This window comes from Bos grunniens, chromosome 16 (assembly GCF_055505025.1).
Source record: "Bos grunniens cultivar Pamir isolate PY7600 chromosome 16, Bosgru_T2T1.0, whole genome shotgun sequence".
Classification (NCBI taxonomy): Eukaryota; Metazoa; Chordata; class Mammalia; order Artiodactyla; family Bovidae; genus Bos; species Bos grunniens.
The window spans coordinates 37,444,843-37,471,475 of NC_141180.1; the positions used below are offsets into that span (position 1 = coordinate 37,444,843).

The following is a 26,633-nucleotide window of genomic DNA, read 5'->3' on the forward strand; positions in this document are numbered from 1 at the left end:
ATCTAGGTTGGTCATAACTTTCCTTCCAAGAAGTAAATGTGGAAAATAAATTGTAGAATCTATTGCTTTCCCCACCCTAATCCACCTTGCCTTAGTCCCCAAATAATTGGTTTCATTTTGCCAAAGCCTTTACTGGATAGAATATATTCCTGTTTTGTCCCTAAGTCGTGTCCAACTCGGATGCAGCACGCCAGGCTCCTCTGTCCTCTATCATCTCAAATTTGAGTTTGCTCAAATTCATGTCCATTGAGTTGGTGATGCCATCCAATCATCTCATCTTCTATCACCCCTTTCTCCTCCTGCCCTCAATCTTTCCCAGCATTGGTCCTTCCAATGAATATTCAGGGTTGATTTCCTTTAGGAATGACAGGTTTGATCATGGATCACAACCTTGTGAAGGGGCTTGCATAACTCAATGAAGCTATAAGCCATGCCATGCAGGATCACTCCAGATGGACGGGTCATAGTGAAGATTTCTGACAAAACGTGGTCCACTGGAAAAGGAAATGGCAACCCCTCCAGTATTCTTGCCTGGAGAACCCCATGGACAGTATGAAAAGGCAAAAATGATAGAATATAAAACTATATATATTATCAGTTTAGAAAGGCATAGTAGAAACTCAGTTTACAATGGAAAAGTCTGGCACAGTGCTATGTACTCTCATCACTTTTCAGATCTAATTTATTTTAGGAGGTGTGGGTTTTTTGGTTTTTTTTTTGCATTTTATCTTTCTTAAAAAAAATTATTTGAGAGGAAAACAAATCTGTTTCCCCCCAAAGTCCTGATTTATGTCACATTATTGTGCTCAGATTTAACTAGGATTCATTCTTTTTTTCCCTTCTTACAGTTAGGCACGCATTCACAGCAACAGTCCTGGATCTCTAATAAGAAGCTAGTCTTGCTGTGTGGACATCAATATTTTTGGTGGGGTGTGAGGCTGAGGAGAGGAGAGTTCATGCAGCTTGGAAGCAGCCCTGGGGAGTGAAAGTGAAGCATTTTTAGCTGAATTCAAGTGGAGGCAATTCACTTAAAGAATCCAAAGGCTTTAGCAGTATCTTGGATTGACTTTAATGAGGAGTTAGACGGAAATAGCTACAGGCTCCAGGGGGCAGCCCAAACCTATTGAGGATTCCCTCCTGGGAGATAAAAAGGCGCTCACAGGGCTCGCATCATGAAGTGGTGTCAGCCTCTTCTATGCCCCTAGCACAGTGCTCACCATGGGAGTGTTTCTGCTCATCTTTACTAATTGGTGGCTAACTACAGACAGGACAGAAAAGGACGCTTATTTTTTACTAATAAGTGAAAAAAGCTTTCTTAGAATAGAGCAGACATGCTCATAGGGAAGAGGAGGCAGGAATCCTCAAGCTAGCATACAGGTGACATGCGTGACTTTTTAAAGCAACTCTGAGCAGGCAATTTCCACTTAATTTCTTTTCAAAGAAGATATATAGAAACAGCATGCTGAAGGGGCTGCAGTGTCTGGAAAAGATAAAGGGGATGGTTGTAATTTGCCTTCCATTTCTGCTGCTAATGACACCCTACTGAGACAGACTATCATATTAACACACAAATTCCCACAAATCCAGTAACAACCTTTCACTAGGATGTCTTGGGTTATTACAAGATCTCTTTAGCACAAATTATATCATTAAAGGAAATTTAACAGAAAAGGTGATTTGCCTCACATCCAGGAAAAGGAAGACAGGAGAAACAGAATTGTAAGCTTTGCCCACATTATTTACTCCTAGTTAATTTATGATTTTAATTTCCTACTACTTCAAATATCTAGATACGGATACAAGCTTCCCTTAGTCAAATCAAACACACACGAACTGTAGTCCACCAGGTTCCTCTGTCTATGGGATTCTCCAGGCAAAAATACTGGCATGGGTAGCCATTCCCTTCTCCAGGGGATCTTCCCGACCCAGGGATCAAACCCTGGTCACCTGCATTAGAGGCAGATTCTTTACCATCTAAGCCACCAGGGAAGCCCCAAAGCAAACACACACCTTCTTTTTACTTAGTATTCTTAAAATGTATATTTAAATATTTTATATAATTTTAATGAAAATGGCATTAATTTCACACAGTTCCTTATACTGTAGCTTCAAAGCAATTTAAATATTTAATAACCATCCTTCACAAAATATCTACATGAATATATAGAAGTGACTTAACAAACTGGGGCCAAAGTTAAATATGAAAGAGTGGCACAATTAGGACTAGAAATGCAGTGACAGGGTTCAGAGGACACACCATCCCACGATATGGCACCTTGGCACACTGAATATTTTAAGCTGAAGGAACTTGAGAAATGGCATGAATAGTACTTTTGACCTTCCCATGAAGCAGGTGATAAAACCCTCATATGAGATGTACCCTACCCAACACCTGAAGGAAGGAGCATCCTTACCTTCGAAGACGAGACACAGAAGAACTGGAACAAACAGATCTGGCTGTTTCTCTCAGTTTATTACACTTAGCTCACCTTTGTTCTATCACATTTTCCAAAGACTTTTCACTCGTCATCAAATCTAGCATGAAAACACTCAGGTTTAATGGTTTCTCTAGGTCTTCCATTTCCTTATGAAGACTCCCATGTCACATAACACTTACAGGAAATAAATCTGTATGCTTTTCTCCTGTTAATCTGCCTTTGTTATAGGGGTACCAGTCAAGAACACAAAAAAGTAGAGGAAAGATATTTTTTCCTCTTCTATAGGAGTATTCTCGCTTTCTCTCCATTCAATATTCTCCAAAACAACGTAACCTTTGAACAACATGGGTTTGAACTGTGTGGGTCAACTTATACCCAGATTTCTTTTACTAAGTACATAGTACAGTACTACACAATCTGTGGTTGGCTGAATGCATGGATGCGGAACCATGGTTACCAAGGGCTGACTGTCAAGTTATACATGGATTTTCAACTGTGCAGAGGGTGGGCACTCCCAACCCCCACATTGTTCAAGGGTCAACTGTATTTTAATGCGATATAATTTTAATGATTTGATTTTATAATTTTAGTTTTTTGCCCCTCTGAGCAGCTTGCAGGATCTTAATTCCCTCACCAGGGACTGAACCCAGGCCCACAGCAGTTAAAGTCACTAGAAAACCACTGAACTCCCTACAAGATAGATTTTAAAATGAGGTAAATATAGATGAAAGAGATCATTTAGTTCAAATTGTACAGATTAGAAATACTTCCAAGCGTAATCCTCCTTACAATATGTGAATATACATCTGAAATAATGATTCTAAGCACCCACCTAACTAAGATAGAGTAACAGATTGGGTGGAGGTTTAGGTCTATTTAAAACACGATTTTATCATTATAAAATCAATCTCTTGGTGATACAGTCTGACATCTAAACCTCTGTTACCATATAAACACTTAAGAGTCTTATTGTTTTTTAAAGACTCTATCCAATATGCATTTTAGAAAATTTAACAAAAAAGAGTTAGGTAATGCCTGTCACGTATCAGCACTCAATAAATGTCTGATGAAGAATAGACGACATCACAATCAGAAGAGGGAGCAGACAGAAGAATCTATCCTGGCTTCCACATAGGGATTATTGTTAAGATTTCTCTAGAACACATTCTCTTCACTTTCAAGACCTAATCCTCACCAGGAAAAAGTACATTTTGGGTTTTTCAGACCAAAAGGGCCTAGTATCCACAATCTGTCCAGTACTTTGTAACAAAATTAGCCTCGCATAATCAACCACCCTCTCTGGCAAGAGCAGCACCATGGGCGGGTCATCTGAGCCAGCACTGTGGGAGCAGTCAGGCTCCCTGGAGGCAGGCACACACGAGTATACACTCACATCCCTCATCTCCACCCCAAGCGCACAGGTTAGAGACAAGAGTCTACGTTTTCTTTCCTGAGAGTGGAAAGCAGATTTAGGTTCTATCTGCCATGTACTCTTACTTGCTCATATTTTCTTGCAGAGGAATAAACAATGCACACTTCTGGAAGGCAGAATGAAAAGAAATGCCACAAAGCTGAGGTTAAGGGACTGAGATTCTGTCTGTTTGCTCCAAAATTACAAATGCTCATCTCCTGGGTAACTATGAAACAAAAATATTTAAATAAATGAGAAAAAGCTCAGAGGCTTTTGTTTGTTTTGGTGGTTCAAACACAATGGAAGTTTATTTCTTGCTTCCAAGAGTTTAAAGTGAACTCTCCTGATTGGTGGGTGGCTCTCTTCCAAGCACTGACATAGGATGCCAGACTTACTGCTTCTTACAGTTCTTCTATCTTTTAAAAATTTATTTATTTTTACTGAAGTATAATTGATTTATAAGCTCAGAGCTTTATAAATCAAATCTAAGGTATAATTTACCAAGACCTAGAATAAACTTGGTGTAAAATTTGAGGTGTTAACAAAGTTTAAAAAAAAAATTAAGGGAATTCCTGGGCACTCCAGTGGTTAGGACTCTGCATATCTACTGCAGGGGGCATGGGTTCGACCACTGTTTGGGGAACTAAGAGCCTGCATGCTGAGTGGGGCAGCCAGAAAAAAAAAAAAATCTTTTTAAAAGATGAAAAAAAAAAAAAAAAAACCCACCACATTTTCTAAAAACATGGTCAACCATGGGATTAAGGCAATCACATATAGTCTAATCCAGGCCAAATATCTGCTTTTACCTAAACCACTTATCTCTTTGATTATCATCAAGGGTCACTGCCTCAGTTTTCAACCTGGCCTGGTTTATGAATACTGTGGGAATAAGGCCAGGCCTAAAGAATCTAGTTTCCACACAAGCCAAAAATGGGGTGGGGGGGGGAGGGGGAATCATTGAACTCTTTCTTATAAGAAAGAAAAGTCCCATGTATATATATGACAATTTAGCAGTAACAACAAAAAAAAAACCAGTACTTGAACTACTAAGACATTTTAGAGTAAACAGACAATTAAGATTACAAACTTTTAAACCATGTAATGAAATTATGACAGAAACACACAATCAGAGGTTCTTCTGGGAAGGCTTCAGAAGTTCATGGTCACAGTTGCCAGCATTTGGGGCAGAGGACCTGTGACTGATGCATAATCTTAATAAGAACTCTTACTAGCATTATCTTCTTCTTTTTTAATCCAAAAGAAAACCAGTGGCTCTCCTTGACCTCCTTTATAGAAAATATTTTTATTTGTTTATTTTTAATTGTAGTCCATTGTCTGAGGCTGCAAGGAATCTGATGTTCTCAGAGGAAAACAACCAAGCATTAGGAAGCTACAAACTGATAGCCTCAAACCTCTCCAGTGGTCCCTCTGCCTGGAACAGCATGGAATTTCCACTGTGAACTCTCAAGAACGCCACTAACCCCTTGTATTTCAGGTCCCTTCAGCAGCTCAGTCTCTCCGCTTTGCTGTTAGTGTGAACAGGGAGAGGGGCTTTCAAAAAGAGAGTGAGGGTGTCAAAAGGCCATACCTAGTAGAGCTGTATTTCTAATCTCCTTTTTCCAACTTAATGAAAATACTAAATACTAGTTTCCCTAGTTTAATTCTAAGGCCACACAGACTGGAAGCAATTACAGCTTGTTCATGGGGGTCTGTGGGAATGCTGACAGTTTAAATTTACATATTAATGTCTGAAAAACATTTTGAGAAGGAAAGAGTGTTTTTTGGTCTTGGTAATGACTAGAATAAGAAAAAAATGGACGGGAAAGTGGTTGAAAAGCTCCAGGCAAAATGGTCCAGGTTTATTTTTGCTGTAATACTTTCACACTATCTACCATTCACTGTAATAAGACACTCTTCTAATGGTAGATTTGCTCAGTCTTTTATTTTGCCTAAGATGATCGTTCTTTGGCTGAGTGTCTTCAATAAAAGGCCTAACAACCAAAGTTAAAAACCCATCTGTTCCAACTCCAACTCGTTCCTGGGGACAACTCATTCTACTGCTTGATTTCTTCTTCTACCACCCACCTAGAATACCTAACTTACCACTCACCAGGTTTAAAAAAAAGCAAAACATTGAAACAGAAATTGTTTCAAATTATATTTCCTTAAACAGCCAGGTTGGACACTTGATCTCTGGAATTTAGTGGCAACCCCAGTTTTTTTGACAAATGCAGGTATTCTTTTCATTAAAGTATTAGTTTGACCCAAAGATGTCAAACAGCCACCCTAGCATTAGTTATTGCAGTCTAAGACCTCCCAAGAGGTCTAAAAAACCAGAAGATTAAATACAGCAAAATATGAATATAAACATAGTTTACAAGTCATTTAATAACTACAGTTATAGAGACTTTTCAAAGTATTCACTTTTCAAATTACTCTAAACTGATACCAAATTTGTGAAACAAAATATATCATATGGCTCTTGAAAAAACTGTTAAGTGGTAGATTTAGCTCCAATGTAAAACATCTTTCTATATTAACAAAGAGAGGGCAATGCACAGTAATCCTATATAGTGGGTAGCTCCCACTCAACTGAAGAGAAAAATTAGGCTCAAAAAGATTAAGTAACCTACCAAAGGTCACATGGCCCTGACTGACAGTGTCTTGCTAGGCACTGCAAACCTGGCCACTCTGAAAGGAAGATTAATTTTAAATTGAGTAGTAGTCATTACTTACAAAATGAATACATTATTGTGATAAATGGCAAAATGTTTCACTTAGGTTAGTCTTACAGAAAGTTTAAGGGAAACCCAAAGTTTAAGGACTCCAGATTCATTGAGGCCCCTTTCAAATATAAAATACTTCCAATTTTCCTTGTCCTACTACTACTGAAAGGGAAGGGAAAATATTACTATGAATTAAAAAAAAAAAACCCAAAACACCCAAAAGAGCAATTCTGTTCCTAGGTACATACCCAAAAGAAGTGAAAGTAGGTATTTAAACAAATACTTATGCATTAAAGTTCAGAGTAGTGGTAGTTTAGTTGCTAAGTTGTGTCCAACTCTTGCAACCTCACAGACTGTAACCTGCCAGGCTCCTCTGTTCATGGGATTCTCCAGGCAAGAATATTGGAGTGGGTTGCCATTTCCTTCTCCAGGGGATTTTCCTGACCCAGGAATCGAACCCAGGTCTCCTGTACTGCAGGAAGATTCTTTACCACCTGAGCTAGCAGCAGCACTATTCACAATAGCCAAAAAGTAGAAAAAAACCAAATGTCCATCAAGAGATAAATGGATAAACACAATGTGGTACCCATGCAAGGGAGTATTTTCAGCCATTAAAAATGAATGAAGCACTGATACATGCTACAATGTGGATTAACCTCAAAAATAGTATGCTCAGTGAAAGAGGCCAGACATAAAAGGTCCCATACTATATACCACCATTTATACCAAATGTCCAGAATAGGTAAATTCAGAGATAGAAAGTGGATGAGTGATTGCTAGAGGAGCGAGTGACTGCTTAGTAAGGATGGGGGCTCCCTTGGGGGTGATGAAAATGTTTTTGACTAGATAATGGTGATCACCACACAGCACTGTGAGTGTACTGAATTGTACACTTTAAAATGGTGAATTTTATGTCATGTAAATTTCAATTCGGTTAAAAAGAACACACAGAATAATGAAATAATGATGACTGACCACAAAGCCCTAAACAAATAGCAGGTAATCTGCTTTTCCTTAGTTTGTCACAATTTAATGAGTTTTGGATCATCATAAACCAATACATAAAAAATTACTCATTACAATTTCCAAATAAGGCATTAATATAGCTGAGTTCCCCTAATTTGTCCAGTTGGCAGAGCACCTAGGAGATTTTACAGTATACAAGAAGCTTTAAACATTTTAAGAATGTTTTTAATTTTTAAAAGAAAAAGAATACTGAGAAAAACATGTAAGAATATAAAGTGGCCAGAGCCTGGGAAACAAGCTGACATACATACATATGTGAAAATCTACATATATGAGTGTGCAGAGAGACTAAACACTCAGGGAAACTGGCTACTCCTTGGAACTTATTCTGTGTTTCTCCAAAAACTGAAGAGTAAATAGTAGTTTACGGTCACCACCCTCTGGGTTTCAGCAAAGAGGTCACACACAGGGAGGGCCTTGAGCTGCCATTTCCAATTGCTTCCCTAGTGAAACAACGCAGGAGGTTAAGTCACCTCAGGAGACTCGCAACAGGGCTCCCATTGTTCCGAGCTCAAAACTCAGAGACACAATGGGCACCATTCATACCGAGAGCTTACAGGCTGGAGAATGGTCCCTCAGTGACAACTTATTGGGACACTGAATTTTCATAAACATAGACTTGTACAAATATGTCTTAATTATTTTTTAAAAGCAGCACAAAATAAACAAATAAAACTCAATGGACATTACACTGACAGGACACCCAAGTCTTATCCCCAGCTCTGTCAATAAGACTTCGAACAAGTCACTTGCTCTTTCTGAGCCTCATTTTCCTTGTATGTAAAATGAAAATGATTTCTAAGATCACATAGAACTCTAAAATGCTATGAACATATATGAGGTCTATTGATGTTGCTACATTATTTTCTCCAACAAGTGGGGATAAATTATGAGCAGGAAAGAACTGTCACTTCACATCTTTTCATTTACTATTAGCACTTAAGAACAGGGAGGTTTAATAAAACAGGCAGAGACACTGTTTTCTCTTAAACAGACAAACTGTAATGAACAAGGTCCATGAGGCCTTCCATCCCAACAAGGCCAGAATGACTGAAGCACGTATCCCTACACAAAGCACAATGACAAAGGGCATAAACAAAAGCAGTGAGTACGTTTTTCTGTCACCTTTTCTTAGGTTATGAATACATTTCATGAATCTCTTGACTTCTCTGCCATAACTCTAACTCCCCAGAAGAAAAATACCATTTACAATAAGAATGTGATCAATGTCCCAAGCTTTCACACCATATCATTTTTTCGTTTTTTCAACCTCAAAACTTGCCAGAGCAAGAACTTTGTCGCCAGAGCCTAAGGAGAAAGACACATAATAAACAAAGATGTCATTTCAGATGCATTTACAGTTCCAGGTAAAGAAAGGAAAACCTATCACATTGATACTAAAATAGGAAATAAAATGAGCTTCTATTATTGGTGCATTATCCCTAAACCTTCCTACTGCCATCCCAATTCCCTTCCCTTGCACAAACAACTCAGCTACACAGGCAATCTTTAATTCAGGTATGAAATAGAACATGTAAAATCTTAATTTACTTTTATATTTACATTTAGCTGACAAAGGTTTTTAAAACATTAGGCTATACTAACTTGATTATTTTTAAAGTATTGGGAAATAAACCCATTAAAAGAGGTTTATAGAGAAAATAATTCTGGTTTTGCTGCTAACTCAAGAAAAGACCATCATTTTATCTCACCCACACCATCTGTCAATCTGAAGCAATAATTCACGTCCAGCTTTCAGAAATACAAGAGTATGGAGAACAGTGTGGAGATTCCTTAAAAAACTGGAAATAGAACTGCCTTATGATCCAGCAATCCCACTGCTGGGCATACACACTGAGGAAACCAGAAGGGAGAGAGACACGTGTACCCCAATGTTCATTGCAGCACTGTTTATAATAGCTAGGACATGGAAGCAACCTAGATGTCCATCAGCCAATGAATGGATAAGAAAGCTATGGTACATATACACAATGGAGTATTACTCAGCCATTAAAAAGAATACATTTGAATCAGTTCTAATGAGGTGGATGAAACTGGAGCCTATTATACAGAGTGAAGTAAGCCAGAAGGAAAAACATAAATACAGTATACTAACGCATATATATGGAATTTAGAAAGATGGTAACAACAACCCTGTGTACGAGACAGCAAAAGAGACACTGATGTATAGAACAGTCTTATGGACTCTGTGGGAGAGGGAGAGGGTGGGAAGATTTGGGAGAATGGCATTGAAACATGTAAAATATCATGTATGAAACGAGATGCCAGTCCAGGTTCGATGCACGATACTGGATGCTTGGGGCTGGTGCACTGGGACGACCCAGAGGGATGGTATAGGGAGGGAGAAGGGACGAGGGCTCAGGATGGGGAACACATGTATACCTGTGGCGGATTCATTTTGATATTTGGCAAAACTAATACAATTATGTAAAGTTTAAAAATAAAATAAAAAAAAAAAAAAAAGAAAAGAAATACAAGAGTACTCACCAAGGTCTGTAGAGACTTTCTCAAATTGGCTGAGAATAGCACCTGCGTTTGCTGACAAGAAGTTCTCATCGTCTGCAGTCAGCTAAACAAAAAAAAACAAAGCCCAAAGGACTGAGTTCAGATGTTAACAAGTGGTTCTAGGAACCACTGTTAAGAATGTCATAGGACCACAAACTAAATTACAGATCAAGAAGCTATATACTAGGGACTTCCCTGGCGGTCCAGTGGTTAAAGACTCCATGCTTCCACTGCAGGGGGCACAGGTTCTAGCCCCAGGAACTAAGATCCCCCAAGCCAAGAAACCAGCGGGGGTGGGGGTTCTATACCAAACACTTCCCACTTTTTCCTTATACCTAATATATTCAATTAAATACAGATACCTTCTCTCCAAGTTTCCTGAGAGCTGTAAGTATCTCCACTTTCTGTTGAGTATACAGGTCTCTTGCCAGCTTTCCTACCATGAGATCTCTATCCATCTGTAACAGATGAATGTGAAGCATATGGTATTTAAGTTAAAAAACATTCTTTGCATAAAATCAAGCTTTTCAGATCTACTTCTTTAAGAAAAGATCCTTTACTGATTAATATTATAAAAAACTATAGAAACAATTCAAGGTAAACATGATAGGAATGTTCTCACACAGTTCTAATATATATTGGTACTAATCATCACCATGGTCTTAGTTACAAACTCTACTAAGGAATTAGTAGGTCAACAGCTTCCTTTAAAGAGGAGCTATCCTCTAAGAACTCCATTTCATTACACTCAAGTGTGGTCTACAGGCCTGAAAGAGACAACTGGTTACAGATCCCCTGGAGCTTTGATTAAATATCACCTCTACCACCAGAGACATGGACAGCATGTACTATGCCTTGGTACTATTCTATGTACATAGACACACTGTATTAGTAATAGTGCACATACACACATTACTCCATTTAAACCTCATAACAACCAGAAGAGGTATCATTACTGCCTTTTTACAAATGGGGAAACAACAAAAGAGACCGAAGAAAACAACTCCACCAACATCACGTATGTCCATAGTAGAGCAGGGGTACAAATTCAGCTGATCTGTCCCAAGTCCATGCTCTTAATCACTATGCTATTAAATTACCAATGGTTGCATATAACTTATTAACGTCTTAATTATATTCATGTCTATAAACAGACTTCCTCAAGTATCAGGTTTATAAAGATGTTTGAATTTCTTAGATAGGGAAGGCCACACACACATAAGCACTGGTGCTACTAATGAATGCTAGATGGGATTTCAATTCAGAGTTCCAGAACTAAATAGTAAAACTTTAAATGTGGCGTCTTAGTAGAAGCAGTCAGTAGCAATTTCAACTGCCATATGCTGTTTAAACCTCTATATTTGTTATCAATAAAGGATTGATTTTGTCAGGAAACTGTGGGTGTGGCTCTAAAATCAACTGACCAATTTTTAAAAATAAGACTACTTTTTAGAGCGGTTTTAGGTTCACAGTTAATTGAGCAAAAAGGTACAGAGATTCCTCATACATCCTTGCCTCCCCCACTCATGCACGGTCGCCCCATTATAAACATCCCCTACCAGAGTGTATATTTGTTCCAACTGATGAACAAACACTGACACATCATAATCACCCATAGTCTATACTTTACATTAGGGTTCACTCTTGCTATTGTACATTTTCAACTGACCAAGTTTTAAACTTCAGAATATCACACTGAGCAAATTCTTGGGCTGAGAAAAGAAATACACAAAGTGATTAGATCAACTGAAAGAAACTTTACCTCTGCTAACCTTGTCCGAAGCTGACCTGGTTGTTTCTTTGCAAATAACCTGATGACCTCTGGGGTTTTAAAGGCCTGGCTGATAGCTGCCTGGATAGCCTAGAAATACAAGAAGGTTAAAAAAAAAAAGTTCAACAAATCAAATATTACAATATTTGATTGATAGGTCTTCTAATAAGTCTTCTTTGTTCATCAAATACTGTTACAACTTTAATTTCCATTTGCTATTTCCATGCAAGTCACCAGAGTAAAATAAATAACTAGATGAAGATCCGGAAGCAAATGCTGTTTTATCCATCAGTAGACATTCCTCCAGAAGTTAAGCCCTCAACAGGGTATATTTTCTATTAATATTTTAAATATACTTACTGAGAAAAAAAACACAACAAATTGTGTCACCAATGTAAGTAAATTATGCTTACCAGTTGCATTCCACTTAGTTCGTCGACCAAAGTCATATTTCCAGACATAATTTTCTTCAGTGAATCATTAAATTCACTTAGTTGCTCCAGAGTTTCTTTTTTGGTTTCTTCATATTCATCTGTATCAAGTTCCTCTCTGAAGTATAGTGGACATAAGACCAAAAAATATAGAGTTTCAAGAGAAGAGAAAAAAAATATCAGTATTTATACACCAAGGTTTCAAATACATATATATATATACAAAAAATATGTTGGTGGAAAAAAGGCTGAAAGGAAATATATCAAAAATACTCTAATGGATGTGTTCAGATACTACTTTGGGCATTATCCCGCAACACTGATAACCTTGTTTTTTTTGTTTTTTTTTTTTTACCAAAGTGAGGCATGCTTAACAAACTACAGAACTTCCTTTTAGGCAGTCTCTGAATCAATGGTATAACCTTAGGCAAGATATTTAACTAGCCAAGTCTCATTTTATTTATAAGCTGCAGATGATAGTATCTTCCTTGTATTAAATGAAATACGAAAAGTTCTTGGTATAAAATAGGTATTTAATAAATAGTTATCATTATCATTGTTCAGTCGCTAACTCATGTCCAACTCTTTGCAACCCCATGGACTGCAGCACGCCAGGCTTCCCTGTACTTCACCATCTCCCAGAGTTTGCTCAAACTCATAGCTATTGAGTTGGTGATACCATCCAATCATCTCACCCTCTGCTTCCTCCTTCTCCTCCCACTCTTAATCTTTCTCAACATCAGGGTCTCTTCCAATGAGTCAGCTCTTCCCATCAGGTGACCAAAGTATTAGAGCTTCAGCTACAGCATCAGTCCTTCCAGTAAATATTCAGGGTTGATCTCCCTTAGGATTGCCTGGTTTGATCTCCTGCTGTCGGAGAGCCAGAGAACGTCATTTCCATACAGGTTCTGAGGGAGTTTCATTACCTACTCTGTGATCCCCTATCAGGGAAAAGGCTAGCTGAAGATTTTTCTGGGTGAGGAAACTCACCCACCATCACCACCACCAGCACAACTGTTCTCTAGCCCACCTGCCCCTTCATAGCCATCAAAACATTAATGGTGGGTAAAATTTTATGTACTTTGAAATACAACAACAATGCAGTACTTGCCATCTGGGTAGTCCAAACAAGCCATTTAATAAACATTTACTAGAAAAAGAGCTCCTATATATCAAGTGCCTGCTTTGGGCCAAGCATTAAGTCAGTCTCTTCATCTGTGATGTTTACAACAATCTTCAAGGTTGTTAAAAAGGCAATGAGCAGTCTTAGACCTTTGAGCAGTTAATGGTGAAAACACACACCAGAAAGTTCAAGTAATACTTTTTCAGTTTGATACAAGGCAGGGCTATTTTAAATACTGAAGACAAGATGGGTGCTGTTATTTCCATTTCACACTTGGGGAAATGGAAACTCAAGGTGGTTAAGCATTTTGCCCAAGTTCGCACTCACTTTGTAATTAAGCTAAAGACTTTAATATCCCAGGCTCTTTAACTCTAAAACCTATACTGAGTTTAGTTGTCCAGCAGACAAAGCACTGTGAAGAACATTACAGGGGAAACCAGAATCACACATAGGACTGCACACACAGAGCTGATAATCTAACTGTAAAAAAAATGCCATTTTACAGCATAGCAGTATACAATTATACTATTACCTGCATTCCTCCAGGTCTTGTAATTGCTGCATTAGTCTATCCAACTGTTCTTCTAAATTCTGCTTTAATTTGCTTGTCTCTGTCTTTCCTCTGGAAGCCATTTTAATCTCTAAGGAGAACAATAAACCCACATGCAGTACTGGTTATTTGAAATGATTCAATATAGCAGTGCAATTTAAACTAGATTATACTCTTTCTGAGCTACAGGTGTGGGGAAGATAGCTGTGCAAAGAAACATAAAAGTTTAAATTCATACAGTAGTAACACCCCCACAAAAATGTCTGGCAGTCTTAATTGACTTGACAAATTAATTAGAAGTTTTAACTATTGATCTATCTTACTAAACAAATTTGATAGATGAAAATACAGCTTCATAAGGAAACAGATCAGGTATGACTCTGCTCTACAAGATTCATTTTAACATCCTTTTTCATTCTTAGTAAGTACACTCCAGGACTCAGAATTCTCCTAGTGTTATCTTGTTGACCTTTGTGTACATTTACCTAATGACTTGTAGGCATGAACAACTTTTGATATGAATTTCTTCTCTGGAAATGTGCCCATTTTTCTATGGGATTATCTTTCTCTTATTGATTCATATAATATGGATATAAAGTCTGTTTTTATGTTGCAAATATCTCTTATCTCCTGATTCTAAATTTTACTTATGGTATTTTTTGTTATGGTAAATTATTATTTTTAATGGCCAAACCTATCTTCTCTATGTCTTCTTAGTTTTGTGTCCCATGAAAGCAGGCTCTAACCATACAAGATTTTCAAATATATACTATTTTGTTTTTTGGGGGGAGGGGCAGAGGGTTCTGTGCCACAGAGCTTGCAAGATCTTAGTTCTTCAACCAGGGATTGAACCTGAGCCCTGGCAGTGAAAGCACTGAGTCCTAAGTACTGGGCCACCAGGAATTCCAAAAAATATACTATTTTGTATTCTAAGACTTTTATAGATTTTTTTTTACATTGAGTTCTTTAAGCACCCAGTTTTTTTTTTTGTTAGTGCTGTGAAATAGGGATCTTTAATTTTCTTTCAAATGGATAACTAACTGCCCCAAAACTGTTTTACTGGTATTTATTTATGCTACCTTTGAGACTCAATAGAAACAGACTGTTTCGTTGACAATATTCTGGTCCTAAGGCATTACTTTGCTCTTTTATTTATTACAACTTTAAAGTTGGTGTACACAGATGACTGATAAGGAGTTACTTTTATTATTTTGGGTTTTTTCCTCCAAATTCTTGGCTGTTCTTGTACATTTTCTCTTCTAAATAAATTTAAGAATCAGCTTGACAACTAGTTCCCAAAATTCAATTGAAATTTTGACAAGAGTTACATTAAAATTAATATGGATAAAACCTGAATCCTTGAAATTTGAATCTTTCAATTATGCAATATCTCTCTCCAATTACCTAGGCTTTCTTTCATGGTCTTTAGTTAAAAAAAAAGTGTTACTCACAAAGGCTTTGAACACTGGCTGTGCTTAGATATTTTGTATTTTTGTTAATATTGGAAATAGTGGTTTTGTTATTACAATTTCTCTTTTCTAAATATTTATTTGGCTGTGCCAGGTCTTTGTTGCAGCATGTGAGATCTTAGTTGCAGCCTGTGAGATCTAGTTCCCTAAGCAGGGATTGAACTCAGGGCCTCTGCATTGTGAGTGCAGAGTCTTAGCCACTGGACCACCAAGGAAGTCCCTGTTATTACAATTTCTGATTATTGCTAAGGAACAGAAAAGCTCCTGATTTGGTGTATTGATATTGTATGCATTTACTTTAACATTTATAGTGTTTGAGTTTTTCCATTTACAGAAATTACTCTCACATTCCTTTTAGGAAACATTAATATTAGGCATATTCATCAAAACTTAAATCCTAGGGTAAATTTTTTGCTTCCCTGGTGACTCAGCTGGTAAAGAATCAATCCTTGGGAAGATCCACTGGAGAAGGGAACAGCTACCCACTCCAGTATTCTGGCCAGGAGGATTCCATGGACTGTAAAGGAGTTGGACATGACTGAGCAACTTTCACTTTCTTTCTTTCAGGGTAACTTTTGAAAGCATTTAAAATTTTCCTACACATAATCATTTCCAAGTGATTCCACATGTGGAGCTTTAATGAAGGAGATTCCTTATATGATATTCAAAATGGGATGCAATCAGTGAAAATCTAAACTTACTACTGCATCTTTTATATTTTTTTTACTGTATTTAAAAAAAATTGGCTTAAATCATCTACAATCATGAATAATAAACATAAATGAGCTACATTATAGCCAGAATTTATTTATTTATAGCCAGAAATTATTTATTATAATTTATTATAGCTTAGTTCATGTATAATAGGTTAGCCAAAAAGTAATTTACTATAACTATGTTTCATGTATAATTTCTCCTGGAAATACACATTGAAATTTTATTTTAAATCTGTTGAATTTTTCAGTGTAAGTCAAGGGAAACCTAATGTAAAATAAAGTGTCTTTTCAGGCTTAATTTCCTACAGTTTAACCACACTGGACTACTTGCTGATTCAAAGCATATCATCCACTTTCATCTTTCTCTTTTGAGCTTGTATTTTTTTTCCCCTACTCATCAAGGCCAAGTCATTCATTCTTCAAGGTCAAATTTCACCTTCTCCATACTGCCTTCCTTGGTTCCCTCCCAGTCTTTAGATTGTGAGTTATTTGAGAATAGGGGTTTACATTTTCTTTACACACCACCACCTAGCACAATGCTGGGCAGACAGAAAGTACTGGATAAATAAATGAATAATGAGAATTGACTGCTTTATCCACTGCATTCTACATCTTAGTCTCTATTAAGCACTATATCTGATTTGAATTATATGTGATTTCGTTATAGTTTGTGGTTTGTCTGTCTTCCTCTCCAGACTGTAAACTGAGAGCAGAAAATTGAATCTGATTCCTTTCTTAGACTCTTTAGCACTTAATACAGACTAGATAGTCAATAACTGAATAAACTGTATAAAGGCACGACATATTTTAAGGAGGTAAGGGTATTTTAAAACAATTTCAGGGAAGATACAAACTCTTTAAAAACCCTACCCTGATGCTACATTATTTGAGATTTAGCTCAGAAAGATTAACTCGCGGGCACCACCTAGTATTCAATAAAGGTGGTGCACCTTTTACCAAAACTGCAAAATTACTCTCAAAAATTAATCTGGAGAGGAAGGTATTCATTCACGCTCACCTGTCTCTTAGTACTCTTAACTCTGCTCAGTGCTGACCGGTCTCAAATGGCATAAACCTCCAATTCTTGAAGTTCCAAGTGTCTTAAACTTGAGGAAAGCGAAACTTCTCATCAGGACTAAACAGGCTCAAAGTTCAAACCACCTAGGGGTGGAGTTGTCTAGGAAAAAGGAAACGATTAACGAGTGATTTTATTTGCTATATATAAACGTGGCCTAAAGCAGTCCCGAAAACTCCTCTTAGGCAGCCAGAGAATATAACACTATCTCTCTTTCGAGGAAGACTTCAAATGGGCGGTAGGGGGTTGGAGAAGGGGGAGAAACCCATTTTCTTTCGACTGTGTCTCCGGCAGTCGTTCTCAGGCTTTTCTGAAATCGACGTGGGTGATAGTGGAGAACCCCGCACCCGGACCTGCCTAGATGGAAGATGTCAAACCCAGAAGCACGGAAACAGTAAAGGTGGTCGCACAAGTTTTCCCGCCTGGAAATGAGCAGCGTCCGGACCTCAAGCATTCGGACGCGGTAAGGGAGCAGCTCCGGTCACAGCCCCAAATCCCACTTCCCACCGGGGAACTTAAAGCTCCCACATTTGGGTCCTGCGGCGGCGGGCTCGACTAGGCCCGTTTGCCACCAGAGGTCGCCGGGAATCCGCTGTCCCCAAAACTCTTCCGCTCTTCCCAGACCAGAAATTAAACTACCTCCTTAAGGCCCTCGAGGCCCCCTCTCCACCTCCGCCTACCCGAAGGTTCCAGAGTTAGGAGCCAGGGGCCCCGCCTACCTGAGGGGCCCAGCTCGGCGGACGCTTGCAGGAGGAGCACTTCAGTCAGACGCACGTACTTCCGGCTTCCCGGAGCCAATGTGGGTGCGGCCGCGGGTGTTACCCTCATTGGCGTTCGGGCTGCGGAGCGTCTCCTGGAGGATTCGGGCCGCTCTGCCCTGAGGACGTGGTGAGGCCGTGGTAAGTCCGTACATGGAGCCCCTGAGAATACGTCTCTGGCCGAGGCAGCCCAGGATTCCTTTTTAAAGCCGATAGCACAGACGAGTCCAAGATGTTAGGCTCTTTGAGGGTCAAATACAACTGTCCCTGAAGCGAGGTCACATTCAAGTTTGGGACAAGGAGTCTTACCCCTTCATTTTTTCAGCTTCTCTCCGTGGAACCAAAACCCTCGGTAAATTTCCCTTTGGCCTTTGGAAAAGGTGACTTAACTCTGAAAAAAACAAAATTCTTTTCTAGAAGCTTCTTGGGCTTGGTGGAAGCGAGGCGGGGGGCGCTTCTCTTTTTTCTGAACTGCCTTCCAAATCTGTAAAGGACTAGATCCACCTTCCTGGTAGCGGTTTGATATTCTATTTGAGAAGACTACTAGCTGTTGGCACCATTCTTAAAAGTTACTCAGAAATTAAGTGAAAACCGTCTTCAGATGTTCGCAGCCCATATCCTTGAAGTTATTAGTCCACAGGACAACATCAAGGTTTACGGAGAAATTGTTTCTCCTATTTTGTCTTTAAAAATAATTCTGTTTCTATCACTCAGGATAAACTTCCAAGATTATCATAGAACTCCACCAAAATGAATTATCTGTCCGATCATAGAATTTCTTACTTATCACAGTAAGTTGTCTTTCCAGGGTTACAGTTTGTATGTGAAACCACTGTTCCAAGTTCAACTTAGAAAAGACTGTTGACACACAAGTTGGAATGGTTCCAATAGCCTACTTTGCGAAACGGTTTGGATTCACAGAACTTCCGTTGTAAAAGTAAGTGTGTGTTATATTCATAAAATTAGCTCTAATTTTTGATATGTGAATATGGGTGGAAGTGTCAACGTTTTGGGGTAATATGGATCTCCCAGTGGCAAATAATTAGGGTCAGTGCCACAGAAAACAAAATTGGGAAATACACGCCTTTTACCATTTGAAGATGTTGCTGAATAAACATCTCCCTGTGTTTGTACCCTAATTTTGATGATGATAATGAGGTGTTCTATTTAGGCATTTGTGTTGGTTTTAGTGTGTGTAATTTTAGAAGCAGTGAAGGAAAGGCCTCTCCATATGTGCATTGTATTAATATTTGCCTGCTTTTTCATGGTGACTTAATCTGATTTAGAGGCTCTGTGTTGAGAGTTTTCTTACGTACTTGGGGTTCTTGTTTAGAGTTAGTGGGTAATGAAAAAGTGTTTCTAGTGCATAGGCAAGAGAAATTGGTTTAGGATCCACTTCTCAAACAAAAATAGAATCCAAGCCTGGAGGGAGGTTGGGGAGAGAGGAGAAGAAATTGGAAAAAGGAATGAACGTTAAGTAGGTCGTCACAGGAGAGAGCATTAGGGAATGTAACCTCAGAACTGGGAGTCATAACTGGAAAACCAGATAAATACTACCTGGCAGCTGGAGGAGTTTAGGCCACTTCAACCTGGACTTGGGATGAGAGTCCAGAGAGCTCTCCAGCTAGGTAAGGAAAATGCAGGGTCAGATGAAACTTAAGTGGCTAACAAGAAGTACCATGAGCCAAAGGCACTCTGAACACATGGGCCTCTTTTAAATGTCTGCCAGTAGATAATGTACCATTGTAAGTCTGTGTAGTGGTTACGAGTATGAACTTTCAGAGTCAAGGTTGTTACACAAACTGTGAGATCTTGAGCAAGTTGATCAGCCTCTTTCAGCTTCAGTTTCCTCATCTGCTAAAAAAGAGATGATAGGGGACTTCCCTGGTGGTCCAGTGGTTAAGACTACACTTGTACTGCAGGGGGCATGTGTTTGATCCCTGGTCAGGGAACTAAGATCCCACATGCCTCCTCCCCCCCACCCCCAAAAAGAGGGGATAATAATAGTACCTCCTTCATTGGAATGTTATAAGTATCACATTATTATTGTTGTTGTTCAGTCACTAACTCAGTCCGACTCATTGCGATCCCTTGAACTGCAGCATAACAGGCTTCTCTGTCCATCCCTATCTCCCTGAGTTTGTTCAAACTCATGTCCATAGAGGCAGTGATGCCATCCAACCATCTCATCCTCTGTCACCCTCTTCTCCTCTTGCCCTCGATATTTCCCAGCATCAGGGTCTTTTCCAATGAATCGGCTCTTTACATCAGGAGGCCAAAGTATTGGAGCTTCAGCTTCAGCATCAGTCCTTCCAATGAATATTCAGGGTTGATTTCCTTTGGGATTGACTGATTTGATCTCCTTGCCCAAGGGACTCTCAAGAATCTTCTCCAGCACCAGTTTGAAAGTGTCATTTCTACAGTGCTCAGACTTCTTTATGGTCCAACTCTCACATCCATACAGGACTACTGAAAAAATCATAGCTTTGACTATATGGACCTTTGTCATCAAAGTGATGTCTCTGCTTAGTATCTTGCTTGGTACACAGGAAGAACTCAATGGATGTTACTGATATATTTATCACCATCATTACATAAGCATAATTGGAGATAAATATATAGATACATTTGTCTGCAATGGGTCTGCATTGCTGCATGTGGACTTTCTCTAGTGTGGCTAGCACGGGCTACTTGTCATTGTAATGTGCAGGCTTCTCATTGCAGTGGCTTCTTTTGCTGCAGAGCATGGGCTTTGGGGCAATTGGCTTCAGTAGCTGTGGTACACAGGCTTAGCTGCCCTGAGGAATGTGGAATCTTCCCAGAGCAGACCGTGTCAGACTTCTCAAACCCGTGTCTCCTGCTTTGGCAAGTGGATTCTTAACCACTGGACAACCAGGAAAGTCCCCAATAGTTCCATATTAACTTTTAAAAATTATAGGAAAGTAGAAAAAGGAAGAGAATTCTTCATGGAATTTTTTGATGTTTTCCCCCATGAAATGTTTTAACTATGACATATGTAATTAGGAATCCCATTTTTACGTATCTTTATTTTACAGTAAGTAGAATATAAAGACTAATGGTACATTAAATATAGCCAAGGTTTCAGATTAGCTGAGCATTTAGAAATTCAGTATTCCATTCAATTCAATTAGTATTTAGAAAGTTTTCACTGTCAGGGCTTAACAACTGTGAAAAAAGTAGTGGGAAGACTAACTTTAAATTTCAGTTTCTTTAAATTTTAAATGGAGTGTAGTAGGTATCAAACATCAATTTTTTTTTTTCCTATAGTAAATTTAATGAGTGTGATGCTTAATGTTTTATTTTCTGAAACTTCCTCTAACATTCTCCCAGAAAGTTGCTTCTAGGTGCACATACCCAACATTTTGCTTCAGAGACATTATACCCCTGGATCCCAGGTCCCACATGTGCGATGTGCATGTCCGACTCTTTGTGACCCCATGGTCTGTGGCCCAACAGGCTCCTCTGTCCATGGCATTCTCCAGACAAGAATACTCCCCATTTCCTCCAATAGGGGATCTTCCTGACCCAGGGATTGAATCAGTGTCTTCTGCATCCCCCACATTGGCAGATGGATTCTTTACCAGTGTGCTACCTGAGAAGCCCAGGTCCCAAATGAAGAACTGTTAAAATAAATTGTGAGAGAGTACTGCTGCTAGTGGCTGTTTAAAGTATGAGGGGCTCAAAAAAAAAAGGCAGTTTTAAAACTGTGTGATTTTCACCTGCATTGGGAAGAGCATAATTTATATTTCATAAGATATGAGTAACATCAAATAAATGTTGTTTAATGAATTTAAGTCTGGTAAAATGAGATTTGGTTTTGGAGGAAATGATAAAACCATAAAAGCAAATAAAAATTCAAAAAGGAATGAATTCGGTCATTTGTAGAGCTGTGGATGGACTTAGAGTCTGTCATACAGAGTGAAGTAAGTCAAAAAGAGAAAAACAAATATATGTTAATGCATAGATACGTAATCTAGAAAAATGGTATAGATGAACCTATTTACAGGGCAGGAATAGAGATGCAGACGCAGAGAACAGACATTGGATGTGAGGTGAGGAAGGGGAGGGTGGGATGAGTTGGGAGAGTTGCACTGACCTATATACACTGCCGTGTGTAAAATAGAGCCCAGCAGAAAGCAGCTGTAGAGCACAGGGAGCTCAGCCGAGGTCTCTGTGGCGACCTAGAAGGGTGAGTTGCTGGAGGTGGGAGGGACGCTCAAGAGGAAGCAGAAAATGTATACGTGTAGCTGATTCACTTTGTTGTACAGCAGAAACTAACACAACATTGTAAAGCCATTACACTCCAATTAAAAAATGTATATATATTCATGTAGATTGTTTTACCGTCTGAGCTGTCAGGGAAGCCCTAAAGAATCTGCCTGCAATGCAGGAGACGTAGGTTCGATCCCTGGGTCAGGAAGATCCATCCCCTGGAGAAGGGAAAAGCAACCCACCCCAGTATTCTTGTCTGGAGAATTCCACGAACAGAGAAGCCTGACGGGCTATAGTCCATGGGGTCGCAAAGAGTCGGACACGACTGAGCGAGTAACACTTCCACTTTTCATGTAGATAGATTTTAAAATATAATTATAATAATAAAAGGAACTAAAGAGAAAAGCAAGTGAAGATTCAGTTTTGTAGGTTGTGGATTAAAGTGCTGCTTTAATGCTTATCAATTAAGAAATAGAACTTCATTTTCTGGAGTTAGGTTCAGAAAGTTGCATAATTTTAAGACACAAAAGTATTAAGCAGCCTTGGTCTTAAGAAACAGTCTCTTGTATTTAGTCAGTTAAATTTTTTCAGCTAGAGAAAAATGGCTGGATTCTGAATGTACTTTGAAGATGGAGTCATTGAGATTTCCTAATGGGGTATGAGGAGAAGAAAAGCAGTGCATTTAGGATGATTTGAGGTACTTGACTTTAGCAACTGGAAGGGCTGGAGTTGTCATCAGCTCAGATCTTCAAGTAGATCAGATTTGGGGGTCGGAAAAGTGAAAGTGAAAGTTTCTCAGTCATGTCCAACTCTTTGCGACCCCGTGGACTGGGAGTGGGTTCCCTTCCCCAGGGGATCTTCCCAACCCAGGGATAGAACCCAGGTCTCCCACATTGGAGGTGGATTCTTTACTAACTGAGCTATCAGGGAAGCCCGGTGGCAAGATAGTTCAGAAAAAAAAAAGAAACTTCTGATAAAAATCTTGAGGTAAATTGACATTTGACATTTATTTGACATGTTAATAAGATCTAAAGAATGTAAAAAGGCTGTTAAAAGTGAAAGTGTTAGTTGCTCAGTCATGTCCGACTCTTTGGGATCCCATGGACAGTATCCCTCCAGGCTCCTCCGTCTATGGGATTTCCCAGGCAAGAATACTGGTGTAAGCAGGCATTCCCTCCTCCAGGGGATCTTCCTGACCCAGGGACTGAACCTGGGTCTCCTTATTGCAGGCAGATTCTTTACCATCTGAGTCACCAGGGAAGCCCATGTTATTTTTAAATAGTTTCTGTTAATCATAGTAAGAGAATTACTTAAGGGGATTTCACTGTCAACATACGAGTTACTCGAGTTTCTAATTCCTAAGTTTTAGTGCAATGTTTGGAACGTGGAACGTGTTCAGTAAGTGTTGGTGTGGAGAATGGATAGTGTGTTCAGGTGGTACCTCCTGCAGCAGGTACCACCTGAACAGAGAAGCAGATGGAAAGCAGTCATTCCCGTTTGTGAAGGTCTGTGTCTGTCATCAATGTGCTTGGAGATGTTTGTATTAAACTTGTTCCTTCTGGGACTTCCTGGGCAGTCCAGTGGCTAAGATTCCACACTCCCAGTGAAGTCCCAGAAGGAACAAGAACTTAGATCCCACATGCCTCAACTAAAGATCTCAAATGCTGCAACTAAAAAAAAAAGAAAAAAAAACCCACAGCTAAGACCTGGTGCAGCCAAATAAATAAATATTTTTTTAAATGAACTTATTTCTTCTGCCAAGAAATACTCTTCTTTTTCCTCAAGAAACACCATTTTCTCCCCATCCCAAAGACTTGAGAGCATCTGTGAGTGGCTAGTTCCTTCTTAAAACCCCTCAGAATCTGTGAATACATACAAAACAAGCCAGAAGACAGGGTAGCATGGCAGGTCAGTTGGCTGTTTTCTCTAGAGAGCAGTTTACTGTCATGATGCAAGAGATTGGTGTCACCAGGTGGAGGAGTTCATGATGATTTTTACTCTAAAAGTTCCTACTGCACTTTTAAAGAAGCGATAGATTGACCTTGTTCAAATATACAGTCTGGATCACTGTTTTTTTTTTTGAAATTAGACCCCTTGTTCATTACTAAGATTTTTATTTTTATTTTTCCTTCTCTGTACTTATTTTTATCACAGTCATCCAGTAGATGCTACTAACTTTACTGAAACAGAATAAAGGAGGTTCAGAAAGTCCAAGTGATGATCTTAAGAATATCTAATAGGAGATCCTTATTGAGGCTGAATTTGGTTGTGATGTCGACCCAGTGATTTTGGTTGAACTGTTCATCTTTATCCATCATCAGTGCTCATAAAACTGTCACCTGACAGCTTTCTTCCTAATGACTGGTTTTGATGTGCTTCCTGTTCCACTGACCACTTCATCTAGGAGTAGCAGGGTGGAGATGGTCATATATGCTTGCTGGCAGTTGTCAGGTGACAAGGCTCCTGGAAAAGATTGAACCTGCTGAAGACACGTATCTAAGGCAAGGGACCAGCAGGGCTCAAATGCTAGCTTCAGACTGTTGATTTAGTGTCTGGCCTTGGACGGATCACACTGGCCAGCCAAGTCAGCCCCAGGCTTGAGAAAAGCACTGTAGGATAAAAAATGGGATCTAATTAAATGGAGCAGAAATAACATGAGAAGGATGACTTTTTATTTTTTTTAATGTAGACCATTTTTAAGGTCTTTGTTGAATTTGTTACAATATTGCTTCCGTTTATGTTTTGGTTTTTGACCCCAAGGCATATGGAATATTAGTTTCCTGACCAGGGATCAAACCCACAGCCCCTGCTTTGGAAGGCAAAGGGTTAACCGCTGGACTGCCAGAGAAGGATGGCTTTTATACTCCATTCTAACCCTCTCCATTTTTTTTGGCCATTCTGCCTTCGGAATCTTAGTCCTTGACCAGGAATTGAACCTGTGCCCACTGCGGTGGGAGCGTGGAGTCTTAACCACCGGATCACCAAGGACGTCCCAGGGAAGGATGGCTTTTTATATCCCATTCTAAGCCTCTCCTCTTTTTTTTTTTTTTGGCCATGCTGCCTGCAGGATCTTAGTCCTTGACCGGGAGTTGAACCTGTGCTCCCTGCAGTGGGAGCATGGAGTTTTAACCACTGGACTGCCAGGGAAATCGCTCTCCACTTTTACGTGCTTCTTGGAGCACCTGCTTTAAGAGGAACTAGGGCTTCCCCTTGCAACCTAGCGGGTTGACCGTAAGTTTCCACTTGTGGGAAAACCTGAGCAAACTTTTTGGCCAACCTATAACAATCCTAGCTGAGCATTTACTTCCCTTGAAGGGCTGACACGCCTTTGACAGGGCTAGGTTACTCTGGAAGTTTGTAATTACCTGTAGAAACCAAGCTGCTCACTGAGAGCAGCACAGACAAGTAGTACAGTTCAGGAGTGGTTTTTGCCTGTATTGGGGAAGAAAAGAGCACTGTGAGGAATTACTTGTCTTATAATTGCAACACATACTTTAAATGTTTTTGCTGAAAGGATTTTTTAAAAGGTACCAATTTAGCAAGAGATGGAAGGCTTGCTGCTTAATGTGCCAACCCAGTTCCACTGTCGATTAATGTCTTAACTTTTTTTGTATGTATAATTCTGGTAAAGTGGAATTCACCCTCCAAAAAGAAATATCTCTCATGGAGTTTTTAAATTTCCCTGGTGAAATGTTTTGACTGTGACATGTATCTAATTAGGAGGTCTCTCTCTCCATCTTTATTCTTTTAAAAGGTTTATTTTTAAAATTTTTTGGCTGTGGTGGGTCTTAATTACTGCACTTAGGTTTTCTCTAGTTGTGGCAGGTAGGGGCTACTCTTCATTGTGGTACCCGAGCTTCTCATTGCACTGGCTTCTCGTTGCAGAACATGGGCTCTAGGCACACAGGCTTCAGTAGCTGCAGAGCATGGGCTCAGTGGTTGCAGCTCATGGAGTTAGTTGCTCTGCAGCATATGGGATCTTCCCAGACCAGGGATCGCACAGGTGTCCCCTGCATTGCAAGGCAGATTCTTAACCACTGGACCACCAGGGAAGCCTCCATCTCTATTTTTTTAGTTTGAGGTAGAAAATAAATGTTGAAGACTAAAGGTGCATTGTATACAGCCAAGCTTTCAGATTAAGATGAGCCTTTAGAAATTCAGTATTTAAAAACGTACACAGTCGGTTGCCAAAAATGTTAACACTATGGTGCAGACTCCCTCAATGAAGGATCCCACACCAAATACAGAAAACATCCTCTTTAGTGCCTGTGGGACCGGTTCCATCCGAATAAGCAGCACAGTAAAACCTAAAAAGATGGCAGAACAGCATCAGTTTACTGGGTTGAATTGCCTCAGAAATATTATATTCTTTTTTTTAAA

General features: G+C 39.3%; 2 protein-coding genes across 26 annotated transcripts in view; one reads left to right on the forward strand and one right to left on the reverse strand.

Moving 5' to 3' along the window:
* Positions 1-657: 657 nt before the first annotated feature.
* On the reverse strand, positions 658-18,034 carry LZIC (leucine zipper and CTNNBIP1 domain containing). Of its 7 annotated transcripts, none has more exons than XM_086344398.1 (8): positions 17,982-18,034; positions 17,206-17,364; positions 13,985-14,093; positions 12,312-12,447; positions 11,890-11,988; positions 10,490-10,585; positions 10,110-10,191; positions 658-975 (listed from the first exon to the last, which is right to left on the reverse strand). In XM_086344398.1, the coding sequence occupies exons 3-8, from the start codon at positions 14,083-14,085 to the stop codon at positions 914-916; spliced, it is 576 nt and encodes a 191-aa protein (XP_086200524.1). In that variant the 5' UTR covers positions 14,086-14,093; positions 17,206-17,364; positions 17,982-18,034; the 3' UTR covers positions 658-913. The 7 variants fall into 7 exon arrangements, with proteins under 7 accessions (XP_086200524.1, XP_086200525.1, XP_086200528.1 ...); XM_086344399.1 differs by lacking the exon at positions 658-975 and adding an exon at positions 8,581-8,909; XM_086344402.1 differs by lacking the exon at positions 658-975 and adding an exon at positions 8,581-8,909 and having other exon boundaries at positions 17,943-18,034.
* Positions 18,035-18,121: 87 nt separating this feature from the next.
* NMNAT1 (nicotinamide nucleotide adenylyltransferase 1) overlaps positions 18,122-26,633 on the forward strand; it is a 29,945-nt gene continuing 21,433 nt past the window's right edge. For 11 of the 19 annotated variants that reach the window (XM_086344376.1, XM_086344377.1, XM_086344374.1 and 8 more), the window contains exons 1-2: positions 18,122-18,161; positions 18,829-18,957. The gene's annotated coding sequence lies outside the window, so the exon portion shown is untranslated. Of the gene's footprint in view, positions 18,373-18,828; positions 18,958-26,633 lie in introns of all 19 variants that reach the window. The other 8 variants (XM_086344379.1, XM_086344380.1, XM_086344378.1 and 5 more) reach the window with 1 other exon arrangement.